Source organism: Carcharhinus amblyrhynchos, chromosome 2 (assembly GCF_965287045.1).
Source record: "Carcharhinus amblyrhynchos chromosome 2, sCarAmb.v2.hapA, whole genome shotgun sequence".
Classification (NCBI taxonomy): Eukaryota; Metazoa; Chordata; class Chondrichthyes; order Carcharhiniformes; family Carcharhinidae; genus Carcharhinus; species Carcharhinus amblyrhynchos.
Window position 1 is genome coordinate 75,153,501 of NC_137325.1, and position 19,147 is coordinate 75,172,647.

General features: G+C 43.2%; 1 protein-coding gene across 13 annotated transcripts in view; it reads right to left on the reverse strand.

Annotated features, from left to right (window-relative positions):
* Positions 1–19,147, reverse strand: part of phf14 (PHD finger protein 14) — a 230,068-nt gene that overhangs the window by 109,074 nt on the left and 101,847 nt on the right. For 12 of the 13 annotated variants that reach the window (XR_013888987.1, XR_013888985.1, XR_013888983.1 and 9 more), the window contains exon 13: positions 9,670–9,801. The exons of the other annotated variant lie outside the window; for it this stretch is intronic. Coding sequence is in view for 5 of the 12 variants with exons in the window: in XM_080207547.1 (XP_080063673.1) it covers positions 9,670–9,801 (132 nt within the window). In the remaining 7 variants the exon portion in view is untranslated. The remainder of the gene's footprint in view (positions 1–9,669; positions 9,802–19,147) is intronic. 13 annotated transcript variants of the gene reach the window in all.

Genomic DNA, 19,147 nt, shown 5'->3' on the forward strand with positions numbered 1-19,147 from the left:
CCACCACATGTAAGTTTCCCTCCAATTCATCCCGACTTAAACATATATTGCCTTTCATTGTCATTGGATCAAACCCATGTGATTTACTCCCTAATAGCACTGTGGAACGTCTTCACCATATGGACTGTAACAGTTCGAGAAGGCAACTCGCCAACTTCTCAAGTACAGTTAGGGAATTAGGGATTGGCAACAAATGTAGTGACATACACACCTGTAAATAAATAAAAGAGACCAAGAAGAACTGCATAATCTTTCTGCATGGAATTCTAACATTCAGATACAGAGCTCTCTCTTTTGGGGCCGAGTGCTATCATCCATCAAGCTTTTCTACTGATGGCAATTGGGTTATATATTTTTACCTTGCAAACATTTAGTCAATATTGCAAAGCTGGCAGTTGGCAAGACAAGCTCATTGTGAGAGCTGGTCACAGTTACCAATGCATTTTTCATTTCCATCGCACACAATCTTTGAGTATCCTGAAAAAAGAATCATTTCAGACCTATCTGAAATGGGAGAGAATTGTATAAGGAAACTGGTCAATCGCTTTGAACATAGAGGTACGAGAAATTCACTCAATGATTCAGAACTAAATGAAGTACATAAAAGATTAAAAGATGAGACACTTCTCCCCTTGAGGGTTCTTAACAGGAACATAAACCTTGTATCTTCAAATAGGTCAAGGCCCATGACAAATTCAATCATGCCTAGCTTATAAATATGTTTTAAAATCTCATGAACCACAAAGAAAAGGGCTAGGAATTTTCAAAAGAATCACAGCTTTTTGGATAGCTTTAGACATTTATACACTTTCCATTACCTCCAAAGGGATTCATAAAGACACAACAAAGATGAAAAAGAACAATCAATAAAACTCAATTTCTCTACAATAATCTTATCTTGCAGTGTGTGCTCAGACTAATTAAAAGTGAAACCTAAGTTGGTGATCAGCGGAGCTCAAGCATGAAATTCACAACAAGAACAGATGCCAGTTCTACAAAATAGGATTTATATTCACCTAGCACACATTACCAGCAATGCACCAAGATTACCTTTCTGTAAAGAATTTGGCTGGTTATAAATAACGGCCATATATAAAGAAATAAATTTACATTTAAAACAAAAATGCTGTTTTCTTCTTATAAAAGTAAATGGAAAAAAGGAAAAAAAGCCACAGAAAATCAAGATCTTATTTGCATACAATATACAAAACTACAACCATACTGACCTGGGACCTTAAAAGTAATGCCTGAATATAATGCCAATGTTACGTTATAATGCCCTTAATTGTTACGCCATAACATCCTTAATTTATTCAGCTGGTTGCGTGTTTTACGTGTCAAAGTTTATTGAGCTTTCATACACACATATGAATTAGGAGTAGGCCATTCGGATGGTCGAGCCTGCTCCACTATTCAATAAAATCTTGACTGATTTCATTTTAACTTCACATTCCTGCCTACCCAATAACCTTTCACCCTCTTGCTCATCAAGAATCTATCTACTTCTATCTTGAAGTTATTCAAAGACCGCCTTTTGAGGAACTGAACTCTGAACTTTCTCAACTCTCAATGTTTTTTTTCTCTGTTCTGTCTTAAATGAGTGACCCAATATTTTTAAAACAGCGGCCCTTCATTGTAAATTTTTCTGTCAGAGGAAATATCCTTTGCATATCCACCTGTCAAGTCCCTTCAGGACCTTATATGTTTTAATCAAGTCATCTCATACCCTTTTAAATCCAGCAGATACAAGTCACTGGGACATACTCTCTTCCATCTTCTGTTGGTAAAGAGATACAAAAGTCTGAGGTAACATACAAATGTGCAAATTGACACTACTATTTAAAAAAAAAAGAGGTAGACAAAAGGCAGGTAACTATAGGCTGGTTAGCTTAACTTCTATAGTAGGGAAAATGCTTGAACCTACCATCAAGGAAGAAATAATGAGACACCTGGATATAAATTGTCCCATTGGTAAGATGCAGCATGGGTTCATGAAGGGCAGGTCATGTTTGGCTGATTTGGTGGAAGTCATTGAGAACATTACATGTGCAGAGGACAACGGGGAACCTGTGGATGTGATGTATCTGGATTTCCAGAAGGCATCTGACAAGGTGCCACACCAAAGACTGCTACATAAGATAAAGTGCTTGGTGTTACGGATAATGTATTAGCATGGATAGAGTTTTGGTTAACTAACAGAAAGCATAGAGTGGGAATAAATGGGTATTTTTTTTGGGTGACAATCAGTGACTAATGGTGTGCCTCAGGGATCAGTGTTGGGGCCACAATTGTTTACGATTTACACAGACGATTTGGAGTTGGGGACCAAATGTAGTATGTCAACATTCGCAGATGAGTGGCAGAGCAAAGTGTGCAGAGGATGCTGAAAGTTTGCAAAGGGATAGTCTAAGTGAGTGGGCGAGGGTCTGGCAGATGGCGTACAGTATCGGTAAACGTGAGGTCATTCATTTTGGCAGGAATAACAGCAAAATGGATTATTATTTAAATGGTAAAAAATTACAGCATGTTGCTATGCAGAGGGACCTGGGTATCCTTCTGTAAGAATCATAAAAAAGAGTTGGTTTGCTGGTGCAGCAGTAATTAAGAAGGCAAATGGAATTTTGTCCTTCATTGCTAGAGGGATGGAGTTTAAAAACATTGAGGTTACATTGCAGCTATGAGGCCACATCTGGAGTACTGCGTACAGTTTTGATATCCTTATTTGAGAAAGAATATACCAGCATTGGAGGAGGTGCAGAGGAGATTCACTAGGTTGATTCTGGAGTTGAGAGGGTAGGTTTATGAGGAGAGACTGCGTAGACTGGGCCTATACCCATCGGAATTCAGAAGAATGAGGAGAGAGCTTGAAGAACTATATAAGATTATGAAAGGACTAGATAAGATAGAAGCAGGGAAATTGTTTCCACTGGCAGGCAAAACTCGAACTCAGGGGCATGGCCTCAAAACAAGGGACAGCAGATTTAGGACTGAGTTGAGGAGGAACTTCTTCACACAAAGGGTTGAAAATCTGTGGAATTCCCTGCCCAGTGAAACAGTTGAGGCTACCTCATTGAATGTTTTTAAGGCAAGGATGGATAAATTTTTGAACAGTAAAGGAAATAAGGGTTACAGTGAGCGGGCAGGTAAGTGGAGCTGAGTCCACGAAAAGATCAGCCATGATCTTGCTGAATGGTGGAGCAGGCTCGAGGGGCCAGATGGCCTACTTGTGCTCCTAGTTCTTATATTATGTACCAACCAACCCAAGAACAGCTTCTCCCCTGCTGCCATCAGACTTTTGAATGGACCTATCTTGCATTAAGCTGATCTTTCTCTCCACCCTAACTATGGCTGAAACAATACATTCTGCATTCTCTCCTTTTCTTCTCTATGAACGGTACGCTTTATTTGTACAGCATGCACAAAAAAATACTTTTCACTGTATACTAATACATGTGACAATAATAAATCAAATTCTAACATTCCTCACATGACAACCTTCCCATTGCATCTAGTGAACCTTCTCATTAATCTAGTGACCTTCTTTGAACTGCTTCCAATGCAGTTACATCCTTCTTTAAATAAACAGACCAATACTGTGCACAGTACTCCAGATGTAGTCTCACCAATGCCCTGTATAACCACCTTACTCTTGTATTCAATTCCCTTTGCAATAAAATATAATACTCTATTTGCTTTGCTAATTACTTGCTGCCACTGCATACAAACTTTTGCGATTTATGCACTAGAATACCCAACGACATACCTGTACACATCACAAACTCACACTGGAAGCTGTTACATTGTTGAAAAAGCTAAACTATATTACTAATGTCCAATCTGAATGGTCACAAATAATTCACAATGTCAGATAAGCTCTTGTTACACAGTCACTCATTAGTACTAAGGTATTGAGCAAAGATAAAACTTGTGGCATACTTTGCAATAATTAAATGGAATATTTACTACTGATTCAACATCTCTAACAAAAATGTCCATGAAACATTGCTTTTGAAGTATACTGTCGATCAATTCCCAAGCTCTCCTGCACAGCCAATTCTGCATGCCATATCTCAAAAGAGCTCCTTATGGCACACTTCTCTTCCTACTGTATGGTTAAATATTTTACCCATTTTAGACAGTACAGACAAAATTATTATTCTTGTTTTTTTTATGTTTACTAGCTGAATTTTCATGGTTATTTACAGATGTGCAAGGGGAAATTAATAATTCATGATAATGAGTATACCTACATGGTGCCTTTATACTTACAAATGGTGTTAAACAGCAGTTCAACCTACTTGCTGCTTCATTTGCCAGGCATCATTTGACAATTAAGGCATAAACAGGGGAAAAAAGCAAATACACATGTGTATCTATGATAAAATATTTGTTTGTACGTATGAGAACTGAGTTTTTCAATTGGCCAACATGATTCCATTCATTATTGGCAAATCATGAAAGGAAATATGTGAAAAGGGACCAACAAATGTGGGAATTAGAACCTTCATGACAGTCCATCATACACCAGCTGATAAAATGCTGTCAAAAACATCAAAATTACACAGATATTGAAAAATTCATAAAACAAAGAACTTTGCACACTTAGATTTTCCAACCACCAATTCTATCCAACGCAATGCTTTCTATCATTTCCTAACTTGCAGGTCGTAGTGTTCTCCTTTACAGAATCACAACATTTTTATGGTGCAAGAAGCCATTTGGCCCACCTTGTCTGCACCAGCTCTCCAAATGAGCAACATGACAATGCCATTCCTCTGCACATTCACGTAGTCATCTAATGACCTCTTGAATGCCTTGATTGAATGTGCTTCCACCACACTTCCAGGCAGTGCATTCCGGACCCAAACCACTTAAAGTCATAGAAGTTTACAGCATGGAAACTTGCCCTTCGGCCCAACTTGTCCATGCTGCCCTTTTTCTCTTTAATGACTAAGCTACTCACAATTGCTCACATTTGGTCTATATCCCTCAATAGCCATCTTACTCATGTAACTGTCTAAACGCTTTTTAAAAGACAAAATTGTACCTGCTTCTACTACTACCTCTTGTTGCATGAGAAAGTTTTTTCCTACTTCACATTTGCTCATTTTGCAAATCACTTTAAATCTGGAACAGTTTCTTCCTACCCACTCTGTCCAGCCCCCTCCTGATTTTCAATATCTCTATTAAGTCTCCTCTTAGCCTTCTGTTCTCTAAGGAGAAAAGTTCCAGCCCCTCCAATCTATCCTCACAACTGAAGTATCTGATCCTTGGAGCTATTCTTGTAAATTACTTTTGCACTGTGTTCATATCCTCCTGATAGTGTGGTACAGGCGTGTATGGGGTTTCGGGAAGGGGTAATACCTACGGTGGGGGAACATGGTGCGTCCTTTCAGGAAAGTTTGTCCATCCTTTGTCCCCACCTGGCACTCAGTTCTCACCTGTGGCTCCCCGTAGCTGTTTGCATGCGACAGCGGCCACACCCCGGGCAACGGCCTCGACAAGCCAGCTAAACCAGGTGAGGGTAGCCGACAGGTCTCAACCCTTGGTGAGATAGGGAGATGTCTATCCCAGCATGTGAAGACAGAGTCTGGTGGATTTAGCAGAAGAAACCAATGGAAGGTCCAACGGTCAAGAAGGCGGTCTCTGCAAGCGTCGTGGAACATGAAGAGCAGGACAAGGCACAGAAAACGTCCTGGTCATCCACTGCGCCTAGTCCCACCTCCAGCCATCTTGACTCGTCTTGCCACTGGATCTAGATGGGAATTGGGAAGAGAGAGTGAGGCTGACGCTGCGCCTCGCTTTAATTCAAATCAAGCGCTACTTTCGACACCATCATCATCGTCCTGTTCAACCCTTGAAGTCCTGTGGTGATGGGCGAGCGGTGAAACAGCAGGTGTGGATACACTAGGAGCTGTAATCACGGAATTGCATGCAGGCGGCTCAGGTCTAATGGTCGTTCTCCACTGACCAAAGCAGCAGTGGAACCCGGCGCCTACCTTGGCGACTGAGCAGTCCTCTTCAGGAACGCACTGCTCACCTCCGTAGAATGAGGAAGGGGCGAGAAAAGCTGCCCTAAACATTACCTGCTTCACTACACCCTGGCTAGTTTACCGCGGTTTGTGGGGATCCCATCTTGCAGTCGAACACACAAAACAAAACACAAGGTGACACCGCTCACCATTAGCACTTGGAATGTGCGCACGCTTTTGGGCAACCCTACAGCAGACAGACCAGACAGAAGAACAGCCTCCATTGCCAGAGAGCTTGCAAGATACAACATTGACATTGCAGCCCTGAGCAAAACTCGTCTTGCCAACGTAGGTCAGTTGACTGAACTGGAGGTGGATACAATTTTTTCTGGAGCGGTCGCGGCAACGACAAGCGTCGTGATGTTGGAGTTGGATTCGCCATCAGGATTCACCTTGTTTGGAAACTTGATAGTCTACCCAAGGGTGCGAACGACCGGCTTATGACATTACAGCTTCTGCTACAGAACAGTAGTCAAGCCACCCTGATCAGCGCCTATGCCCCCACAAAGAACAACCCAGATGAGATGAAAGACAAATTCTAAGAACTAGACGCCCTACTATCAGCAGTGAGCAGTACTGACAAGCTGATCTTGCTTGGCGATTTCAATGCAAGAGTAGGGTGTGACTCTGCAATCTGGCAGGGAGTCATTGGGAGGCATGGAGTGGGCAAGTGTAACAGTAATGGCCTACTTTTAATGAATAGTAGCACATGACCTCCTCATCACCAACACAACCTTCGGTCTGCCTACCCATAACAAGACCTCCTAGATGCACCCCCGCTCTAAGCATTGGCATCTTATCGACAATGTCATTGTGAGGAGAAAAGACAGGCAGGATGTCAGAGTAACCAAGGCCACGTGTGGTGCTGACTACTGGACAGATCACAGGCTCATTTGTCTCCAAAATGAGGCTCTGCATCAGACCCAAGAGGCGACCACAAGGAAGCAAGGTTATGAAAAGAATCAATGCAGCCAAGCTAAAGAACTCCAGCATAGCTTCAGCACTGGCTGAAGACTTAGAAATCAAGCTTGCTGACCTACACCTCGCAGGCAGCGCTGACGACAATTGGGAACGCTACAGGGATGCTATCCATACATCTGATCGGGCCCTCCACCCGCAAGCAGCATGATTGGTTTGATGAGAATGATGAGGAGATACAGGCTCTACTTGTTGAAAAGCACCATCTTCATCGGGCCTGTCAGAACACCCCATCTTCAGGTGCCAAGAAAAATGCTTTTACTAGTGCTCGCGGGACAGTCCAGAATAAACTGCGTAAAGAGCAGGAAAACTGGCTGAGCACCAAGACAGATAAAATACAGGGATATGCTGACAGAAACAATTTGAAACAGTTCTATGAAGACCTCAACACTCTGTATGGACCTCAATCTCTTGGGAGCTCCCCCCTCCCGAGTACAGATTGAACAACTCTCATTACAGAGAAGGCTCAGATCCTGCAGAGATGGGCTGAACACTTTGAAGCCGTCCTCAACCGACTGTCATCTATTAACAATGAGGCAATAGACAGGATTCCCCAGGTTGATATCAACAGCGCCATGGATGACCCACCGGTAGTAGTCAAAGTCATGAAAGCTGTCAGCCAGCTATCCAGTGGCAAAGCCCCAGGGGCAGAAGCCACACCTGCAGCGATCTATAAAGCTGCTGGTCCTGCACTTATCGAGAAACTCACCGAGTTGTTCCAGTCCTTTTGGAAGCAAGGATCCATTCCTCAGGAACTTAAAGATGCTACCATTCTACACCTCTACAAGAAGGGCAATCAGCAAGTATGCGACAACCACCAAGGAATCTCGCTGCTCTCCATCACAGGAAATTTTCTCACAGAAGTCCTGCTAAATTGTCTGGTCACTCATCTGGAGCTGGGCCTGCTTCCAGAGTCACAGTGTGGCTTCCGCAAAGGTCGTGGGACTACTGACATGATTTTTGCTGCGTGCCAACTTCAGGAGAAGTGTCAGGAGCAGAAGCGCGAATGCCTTTGATACTGTAAGCCGACAAGGCCTGTGGAGAATCATGTCAAAGTTTGGCTGCCCCCCCAAATTCATTCAGATGGTACACCAGTCCCATGATGACATGATGGCCAGAGTTCTGGATGGCAGAGAATCCTCTGAGGCATTCCCAGTCGCCAATGGCGTCAAACAGGGCTGTGTGCTTGCACCCACACTGTTCAGCATGATGTTTATTGCCATGCTGAATGATGCCTTCCAGAACAGTGTTGCTGGAATCAGTCTCAAGTACAGGGTGGATGGGAGCTTTTCAACCTGAGGAGACTTCAAGCTATTACCGAAGTGGAACAAACTGTTCTCAGAGATTTCCTCTTTGCCGATGACTGCGCCCTGTATGCTGGTTCAGAGTCAGAGATGCAGGTCAGTATGGACAAATTTTTCACAGCTTGTGACAACTTTGGACTCATCATCAACATTAAAAAGACCAAAGTCATGCACTAGCCTGCTCCTCATGCACCGTACACAGAACCCATAATCACAATCAAAGGGCAGAAACTACAGGCAGTGGACCAGTTCACTTATCTTGGCAGCACCCTCTCTCAAGCAGTGACTAGTGATGCAGAAGTTAACTGCAGAATAGCAAAGGCAAGTTCTGCTTTTGGTAGACTGCGTTCCGCTGTATGGGAACATCGAGGAAATCAGCCCAGCAACAAAATTGAAGGTCTACAGCGCCATGGTGCTCACTACCCTCCTGTATGCCTGTGAAATGTGGACTGTGTATCGAAGGCATGCAAGACAGCTCAATCATTTCCACATGACTTGTCTTCACAGAATATTACACATCAGACGGCAAGACAAAGTACCACACTCTGGAGTTCTCACTAGATCAAGTCTACCATCAGTCCACACACTGCTGATGAGAGCGCAGACCCGGTGGGCAGGTCATATCATCCGTATGTCAGACGAGCGCATACCCAGCTCCTTTTTGGGGAACTCTCTGCTGGAAGACACTTGCATGGAGGGCAGAACAAACGTTTCAAAGACACACTCAAAGCCTCCCTGAAGTCGCTCAACATTGACACGGCCACCTGGGAAACGCTGCCTCATCGACAAAGACTGTCAAGCTCACAAAGCAAGGTGTCTTGCTGAAGCACAACTTAAGCGCAAGCTGCGCAAGTCCAGAATCACCAGTGCAACAACTACAGTGTCTACATAAGTCTGTCCAATATGTGCCAGGACATTCCGTGCCCAAAGTGGCCTGGTCCGTCATCTTCGGACACAATGCAACCAGCCTCAAAATGACTAATGTTGTCGAGGTCCTCATCGATGACGATGGGCGAACAACGAACAACATAATAGTGTGGTACCCAAAATTGTACACAATATTTCAGCTGAAGTCCAACTAGTGTCTCTTATGTGTTCAGCATTATTTTCTTGCTCCTGTACTCTTTGCCCACATTAATAAAGCCTAGATACGATATGCTTTATTAACTGCTCTCTCCACCTGTCCTGCCAATTTCCATGATCTATGCACATATAAATCCAGGTCCCTCTGCTCCTGTACCCTTTTAAGAATTTTACCCCCATTTATATTGCATCTTCTGTCCTTGTCCTTCTTTGTGGTAGAGGTTTTGAAGGTGCTGTCAAGAAATATGTCATTATCGCTGAAGGATTCTTACCAATAACTATTTTTTGTCTTCTTGGGCATCCTGGTAAGGGGTGGGTCTAGGCAGCCAAGATGGTAGTAGAGTTTGCAAGTGTCACACAGGACAAGAAGGTGCTGGTCATGATTCTTCTTACAAATCCCACAGCTGCAATTAACAATCAAAATATTTAATTGTAAAATATTAACTCAAAATCAGTACAACACCAATTTTCAGTACATAAAACATTAATATTCACTGCATATTGACTTCCTGTTGAACAAGTGACAAAGGCTCTTGGTGGGGGTCCAAATACTCAAGACTATTAAAATGTCATGCAAAGGTACAGAAAATAATCAAAAAAGCAAATGAAATGTTGCCTTCTGTTTCCCAAAGACTACAATACAAGAGATAGAAGTTACAGTTATTCAAAACTTTGGTTAGATTGCACCCGAGGTACATGTTCAGCTCTGAACCTCACACGTTAGGAAGGTTATACTGACCTGAACTGCAGCATAATTTACTAGAACGAGACTTGGACTACAAGAGTTAAATTACAGGAAAGAATACATATAACTAGGATTGTATTCCCTTGATTTTAGAAGGTTAAGTATTTAATTTGACCGAAGTTTCAAGACATTAAGAGGAATAAGCAGACTAAAGAAACTATTTTGTCCCATCTTGGGAGGTTAGAATAAGAGGCATTGTCTCAAAAGAGAGTTCTAACTTTCACAAGTGAAATTAGGAAACATTGCTATGCACAAAAGGTAGTAGAAATTGGGAATGCTTACACAAACAGCATTTGATGCAAGTTCAAGTGTTAGTTTTAAATCTGAGACTGCCAGTTTTTTGGTTAATTAAGAATGGAGAAACAGGCTTAAGTTAAATGGTCTATGTACACGCTCAATTAGTATGCAATGGGGGAAAATGTGTTCAGCAGCACCACTTAAGGGACGATCAGTATAGCAGCATTATGAGCCATTATCCATAGTTTTTATCAACAATATCAATGAGGAGACCCACAGTCCATGCAGGTAGCAAGGCTTAATGCTGCCTGCCTCCAAGGAATCAATGCAAATTGTGCAGCACCACTTCAGGTGGCACTACACAAACATATTTTCCATGGTCAAAAATAGTGCATGGGTTATGAGGGGGTTGGGAGGTTTAAAGTGCTGAAATTGACAAGTCAGGAAACTTAGTCCAACCAATTAAGTTGCATTTTAAACTTGTACCACAGTTGAGGAGAGATGACCGGAAACACCAATAACACAACAGCGAGCTCAAACAGAAGCCTTTTCTTCAGAGACCTGCCACTCAACAGAAAACAGGGGATGAGTAGAGTGCAGTTTGTCACAGACATGAGGGACATCAATTTAAATTGCACTCAATTTCCCACTTCATAGAATCATACAGTACAGAACAGGCCCTTCAGCCCATCAAGTCTGCACCAACATCAGGGAAACACCCGATTTCCCACCTAATCCCGTTTACCAGCACTTGGCTCATAACCTTGAATGTTATGATGTGCCAAGTGCTCATCCAGGTACTTTTTAAAGGATCTGAGGCAACTTGCCTCCACCTCCCAGGCAGTGCATTCCAGACCACCAGCAGCCTCTACATAAAAAAGTTTTTCCTCACATCCATTCTAAACCTCCTGCCCCTCACATTGAACCTTTGACCCCTCATGACTGACCTTTCAACTGAGGGGCTCCTTATCCACTCTGTCCATGCTGCTCATAATCTTGTACACATAAATCAAGTCTCTCCTCAGTTTTCTCTACTCCAACAAAAACAACCCAAGCCTATCCGACCTCTTTCCCAACTCAAATGTTCCATTTCAGGCAGCGTCCTGGTGAATCTCTCCTGCACTCCTTCCAGAGCAATCACATGCTTTCTATAACGTGGCAACCAGAACTGCACAAATATTCCAGCTGTGGCATCACCAACGTTCTATAAAACTCCAGCATGACTTCCCTGAAATCTAAGCCTCGATTGATAAAAGTATTTCATGTGCTTTTTTTCACTACCCAGCCAACATGCCATTCTGCCTTCAGAACCTATGGGCATACAGATCAGGGTCTTCTAGTTCCACAGAGCTTCCTAATGTCATGCCATTCATTGAATACCTCCATGTCAAATTACTCCTTCCAAGAGTATCACCTCACATTTTTCAGGGTGTAGTTCAATCTGCCCATTTGACCAACCCATCTATATTTTCTTGTAACCTAAGACACTGAGCCTCACCAGGTTAATCTTTGTTTATTCTGCAAACTTACTAATCCTACCGCCCACACAATCATCTCTCATTTATATAAATGACAAATAATAGGGGACCTATTGGACACTGGCTTCCAGTCACTAACATGCAGCCTCCTGTCATCACTCCGTCTCCCACAACTGAGCCAATTTTGAATCTACTTTATCAAATTACCCTATATTCCATGCGCTTTTGCCTTCTTTATGAGTCTCCCATGTGGGACCTTGTCAAAGACTTTGCTGAAATCCATATAAACTGTATCAACTGCACTACCCTCATCTACACACCCAATCATCTCCTCCAAAAATTCAACCAAATTTGATAGGCATGACCTACCTCTGATGAAGCCAGGTTGACTATCCTAGATCAAGCCTTGCCTCCCCAAGTAGAGATAGATGATCTCCTTCAAAAGTTTCTCCAATAGTTTCACTACCATGATAGATGCTTTTCTGGTTGGCACTTGGTGACTAGTGGAGTGCCGCAGGGATCGGTGCTGGGGCCTCAACTGTTTACCATTTACACAGACGATCTGGAGGAGGGAGCTGAGTGTAGGGTAACAAAATCTGCTGATGACACGAAGGTGAGTGGAAAAGCAAATTGCGTGGAGGGCGCAGAAAGTCTGCAGAGAGATCTGGATAGGCTGAGTGAGTGGGCGAGGACCTGGCAGATGGAATATAATGTTAGCAAGTGTGAGGTTACACTTGGAATGCTGTCGTGATAGTTTCCTTGAACAGTATGTGACGGAACATATGAGGGAGCGAGCTACCTTAGATCTGGTGTTGTATAACGAGGCAGGTAGAATTAGGGATCTTCTTGTGAGGGATCCTCTTGGGACGAATGATCATAGTATGGTTGAATTTTTGATGCAGGTGGAGGATGAGAAAGTAGGGTCCCGAACCTGTGTCCTCTGTCTGAACAGAGGGGAGTACGATAGGATGAGAGCTGAATTGGAGAATGTAGATTGGGGGCACAGACTGGTTGGTAGGACGGCCGAGAAACAGTGGGGGATTTTTAAGGAGATCTTTCTCGGTACTCAGCAGAAATATATTCCAATGGTAAAGAAGGAATGTAGGAGAAGGGATAACCAGCTGTGGTTATCTAAGGAAATAAAGGAGAGTATTAAATTAAAAGCTGATGTGTTCAGAGTGGCTAAAAGTAGTGGGCGATTAGAAGATTGGGAAAAGTTTAAAAATCAACAAAGAATGACCAAGAAGGTGATAAAGAAAGGAAAGATAGACTATGAAGCTAAACTAGCACTAAATATAAAAAAGGACAGTAAAAGTTTTTACAAATATATAAGGAAGAGAAGGCTGGCTAGAGTGAATGTTAGACCCTTAGAGAACAAGAGGGGGGATTTAGTGGTGGGAGATGAGGAAATGGCTGAGGCTTTAAATAAATTTTTTGCCTCGGTCTTCACGGAAGAGGACACAAATAGTTTGCCAGATCTTAGAAGGACGGTAGGAGTTGAAGGCCTGAATGCGATTACTGTCACTAGCGAGGTAGTGTTTGATAGACTAATGGGACTGAAGGTGGACAAGTCCCCAGGACCGGATGGAACGCATCCCAGGATTCTGAAAGAAATGGCAGAGGCGATGGTGGATGCCTTAGTAATTATTTACCAAAATTCGCTGGATTCCGGGGAACCGCCAGAAGATTGGAAAACAGCTAATGTTACGCCGCTGTTTAAAAAAGGTAGCAGACAAAAGGCAGGGAATTATAGGCCGGTTAGTTTAATGTCTGTAGTTGGAAAAATGCTAGAATCCGTCAAAGAAAAAATAGCGAGGCACATAGAAAAGAATGGTTTGATCGAACAGATGCAGCATGGATTCGTTAAGGGGGAGTCGTGTTTGACGAATTTATTGGATTTCTATGAGGATGTGACTAGTGCAGTAGACAGAGGGGAACCGGTGGATGTGGTGTTTTTAGATTTCCAAAAGGCATTTGATAAGGTGCCTCATAAACGGTTGCTACAGAAGGTTAGGTTGCACGGAGTTGGGGGTAAGGTGTTAGCGTGGATAGCGGATTGGCTGTCTAATAGGAAGCAGAGAAGTGGTATCAATGGGTGCTATTCTGGTTGGCGGTTGATGACTAGTGGAGTGCCGCAGGGATCGGTGCTGGGGCCGCAACTATTTACCATTTATATAGATGATCTGGAGGAGGGGGCTGAGTATAGGGTGACAAAACTTGCTGATGACACGAAGATGAGTGGAAAAGCAAATTGCATGGAGGATGTGGACAGTCTGCAGAGAGATCTGGATAGGCTAAGCGAGTGGGCGAGGACCTGGCAGATGGAGTATAATGTTAGCAATGTGAGGTTATCCACTTTGGCAAAAATAATATTATTTAAAAGGCGAAAAGCTGCAGCATGCTATGGTGCAGAGGGACCTGGGGGTCCTTGTGCACGAGTCGCAAAAACCCAGTCTGCTAATGCAGCAGGTGATCAAAAAGGCGAATGGAATGTTGGCCTTTATAGCGAGGGGGACAGAATATAAAAGCAGGGAGGTCTTGCTGCAACTGTACAGGGTACTGGTGAGGCCGCAGCTGGAGTACTGTGTGCAGTTTTGGTCGCCGCACTTGCGGAAGGATATATTAGCCTTGGAGGGAGTGCAAAGGACGTTCACTAGGCTGATGGCAGAGATTAGGGGGTTGGCCTATGAAGAGAGACTAAATAGACTGGGTCTGTACTCGGAGTTTAGAAGGATGAGGGGGGACCTTATAGAGACGTATAAGAGCATGTAGGGGATGGATAGGGTAGAGGTAGAGAGATTCTTCCCACTCAAAGGATAGCAGGACTAGAGGGCACAGCCTCAAGGTGGGGGGGGTGCAGTTTAGATCAGAGTTGCGAAGGAACTTCTTCATTCAAAGGGTGGTGAATCTCTGGAATTCTCTGCCCGTTGAAGTGGTGGAGGCTACCTCGCTAAATATATTTAAGTCACAGGTAGATCGGTTTTTGATAGACAAGGGAATTAAGGGTTATGGGGAGAAAGCGGGAAAGTGAACTAATCCACTTCAGATCAGCCATGATCTTATTGAATGGCGGGGCGGGCTCAAAGTGCTAGATGGCCTACTCCTGCTCCTATTTCTTATGTTCTTATGTTAACTGTACAGGGCACTGGTGAGGCCGCAACTGGAGTACTGTGTGCAATTTTGGTCCTCTTATTTACGAAAGGATATATTGGCCTTGGAGGGAGTACAGAGAAGGTTCACCAGGCTGATACCGGAGATGAGGGGGTTAGCTAATGAAGAGTGGTTGAATAGACTGGGTCTGTACTCGTTAGAGTTTAGAAGGTTGAGGGGGGATCTTATAGAGACTTACAAGATAATGAAGGAGCTAGACAGGGTAGAGGTAGAGAGATTCTTTCCACTTAGAAAGGAAAATAGAATTAGCGGGCACAGCCTCAAAATAAGGGGGAGACTGTTTAGAACAGAGTTGAGGAGGAACTTCTTCACACAGAGGGTGGTGAATCTCTGGAATTCTCTGCCCATTGAAGTGGTGGAGGCTACCTCGTTGAATATATTTAAGTCACAGGTAGACAGATTACTGATAGACAAGGGAATTAAGGGTTATGGGGAGAAAGCAGGAAAGTGGAACTGATCCACTTCATATCAGCCATGATCTTAATGAATGGCGGGGCAGGCTTGAAGGGCTAGATAGCCTACTCCTGCTCCTATTTCTTATGTTCTAGGTAGGTCATGTTTGACTAATTAGAGTTTTTCGAGGAGGTTACCAGGAAAGTGGATGAAGAGAAGGCAGTGGATGTTGTCTACCTGGATTTCAGCAAGGCCTTTGATAGGGTCCCTCATGGGAGGTTAGTTAGGAAGGTTCAGTCACTAGGTATACATGGGGAAGTAGTAAATTGGATTAGACACTAACTCAATAGAAGAAGCCAGAGGGTGGTTGTGGAGGATTGCTTCTCTGAGAGGAGGCCTGTGACGAGTGGTGTGTCGCAGGGATTGGTGTTAGGTCCATTACTGTTTGTCATCCACATCAATGATCTGGATGATAACCTGGTAAACTGAATCAGCAAATTTGCTGATGATACAAAGATTGGAGGTGTAGTGGACAGTGAGGGATTTGGACCAACTAGAAAAATGGGCTGAAAAATGGCAAATGGAATTTAACGCAGACAAGTGTGAGGTATTGCACTTTGGAAGGACAAACCAAAGTAGAACGTACAGGGTAAATGGTAGGACTCTGAAGAGTGCAGTTGAACAGAGGGATCTGGGAATACAGGTACAGAATTCTCTAAAAGTGATGTCACAGGTGGATAGGGTTGTAAAGAGTGCTTTTGGTGCATCAGCCTTTATAAATCGCAGTATCGAGTATAAAAGTTGGAGTGTTATGGTAGGGTTGTAAAAGGCATTGGTGAGGCCAAATTTAGAGTATTGTGTACAGTTTTGGTCACCTAATTACATGAAGGATGTAAATAAGGTTGAAAAAGTGCAGAGAAGGTTCACAAGGATGTTGCCAGGACTTGAGAAGCTGAGTTACAGGGAGAATTGAATCGGTCGGGGCTTTATTCCCTGGAGCATAGAAGAATGAGGAGAGATTTGATAGAGGTGTATAAGATTTTGATGGGTATAGATAGATAGAATGCAAGCAGGCTGTTTCCACTGAGGCTAGAGGAGAAAAAAAAAAAGAGGGCATGGGTTAAGGGTGAAAGGAGAAAAGTTTAGAGGGAATATCGGGGGGGGGGGGATTCTTCACGCAGAGTGTGGCGGGAATGTGGAATGAGCTGCTTTTAACATTCAAGAAAAACTTGGGTGGGTTCATGGATGAGAGGGGTGTGGAGGGATATGGTCCAAGTGCAGGTCTGTGGGACTAGGCAAAAAAATGGTTCGGCACAGACAAGGGCCAAAAGACCTGTTTCTGAGCTGTAATTTTCTATGGTTCTATGGCACTACTGACATGAGACTCTCTCTGGTCTGTCATTCCCCAGCTTATCTCTACAACCCTTAAATATTTCAACTGGACTATTTTTATAAAGTCATTTTTTCTGTCACCAGATGCCCTGCAGCAGCTTCAAGGTAACAATGACCACAGTGACAAGGAGTCTGGTCCAGCTACCGAACAAAGGAGAAACCTTAGCAAGGTGTAATCTCTCAATGCTGCTAATGGCCAAAACACCACAAATTCAACAGAGTGGCAGTCAATTAACCCAACACCAATGTAGCCAAGAAAAAAATGGAATCCTGACTGATTAAGCACCTAGGTTCCAGCCTTGGGAGTATATATCCAGTGTCCAACACTGTGGTGGTGTCACGTGACTTCCTTCTCCAAGCTGCACTGTGACCTCATCTGTTGGAACTGAATGCCAGCAATTTCTGTTTGACCAGCTAGGTGAACAGGACTCCAGAAAAGAACCTGTGCTGTCTACCATCAAGCCAATGGCAGCAGAAAGACTTCAGATTCTCAGCACTGCCAACTGCTGGAACCCTGGAATTTGTGCTTCCTGACTGACTCATCTTACATGCCTTCTGTTGTGCTTCTCCTGTGCTTCTCCTGTTACACTCGAAAATCCAGGACATTCTACAATCAGCCAATCTTCTCACAGAAGGAACATTACAGGTGACTCAGGATTCTGGATACTGAACACAAATAATACCAATACTTGTATTTTATTGTAGTCATGCCCTGAACCTGTTTCCTTTGTCCTTATCCTACATTTAGTGTTAAAAATGGCTGAACGTTGCAAAATCTCTCTAGCACATGTGTGTACGTGTGTAAAAAAAAACAACCCTTTTATTTTCATTTTGTCTCAAGTTTGCAATGCAAGTCAATAATAGACAATTGGAACATTTCCAAATTTAAGGGTTGGGGAAAATATATTGCCATTTATAAAGGGGGAAAATCAGAATTAAAAACCCTGTTTACAGATGGGTAGAAAGTAAGAAAATCAGGGCAGTTTAAGTTGACCCCCCTCTTGTCTGTTACAGCTTCATAAATCATCTTTGTTGTGTAAAAGACAGGTATTGTCAAATTAATTTAAAAATTAAAGAATATTAGCTAGATTCCTACAAAATTACTGGAAATAACCTACTGTCTTCAACCTGGCTCAACTTAGGGTTTTTTTGGTCATATGTAATTATATAAATTATACCATAATAAATTATTTCAGGAAAGAGGGCATGCAACATCAAAACATTCATGATCATGGCTACTGCTATCATGCATTTATTGCACATTCCGAATTGTCCTCACAAAGGTTCTGGTGGGACAATTTGCTGAATCACTGCAGGACATGTGTTGAAGGTGCTTCCAAAGCACAGGTAGCATTCCAAGACTTTGACACAGCAACAATAAAGAAATAGCAAATTATTTATATCAAGATGTTGCATGATTCAGACAGAAGGTGGCATTGTCCCCAAGTCAAATGCACCTGATGCCCTTATCTCTCCATATGGCAGAGTTTGGTTTGTGAGGTTCTTTTGAAGGATCTTTGGCAAGTTGAAGTGCATCTTGTAGATAGTACACCCTGCAGCCATATTGTACTGATGATGGAGGGAATGCATGTTTAAGGTGCAAGGTTATTATAGCAGCCCACTTGTTCGAGATCAAACAAGTGGGCTGTTATAGTAAAACCTGGAAATGCTGGAAACACTCAGCAGGTCTTGCAGCATCTGTGGAAAGAGAAACAGTGAAAGATTTAGGTTATGGCCTTTCATTAGAAGTTGGCTGTGTTGTTCTGGATGATAACCTGTTTCTTGACTACTGTTGGAGCTGCATTCGCCCAAGCTAAGAGTTTTCTATTATTTCTGGAAGGGCCTTGGGAAATTCGGTGCTGAGTTATTCAATGCAGAATGTCCATAAAGAGCCTGGGTAAAATATGCTGTCAGAGGGGGTCAGTGCAGACTCAATGGGTCGAAGAGTCTCCTTATGCACAGTAGGGACTCTATGATTCTCATCAAATATACTAAATTGAAAGAGCAAAATTGCTTTCTCTTGGCTGCAGTGTTTGACTTTGGCTGGTGAAAATGGAGGAGGTAAAAGGGCAGGTATTGCATCTTCGTAATACTTACATGGTAAGGCGCCACAGGAAAGAGAGAGGCTGTTGGGGGTGACTGAAGAGTGGACCAGGATATCACAGAGAGATTGGCATATCAGAATACTGAAAGGGGAGGGAAAGTGAAGGTATATTTGATAGTGGATGATCTATTGAAGACGGAGTCTGGTGGGTAGGCGATGAGGACAGAGGGTAGCCGATCATAATCTGGGAGTTATGGGGGTGGGGGGTGTGTGGAAGGAGGGCACGGGGT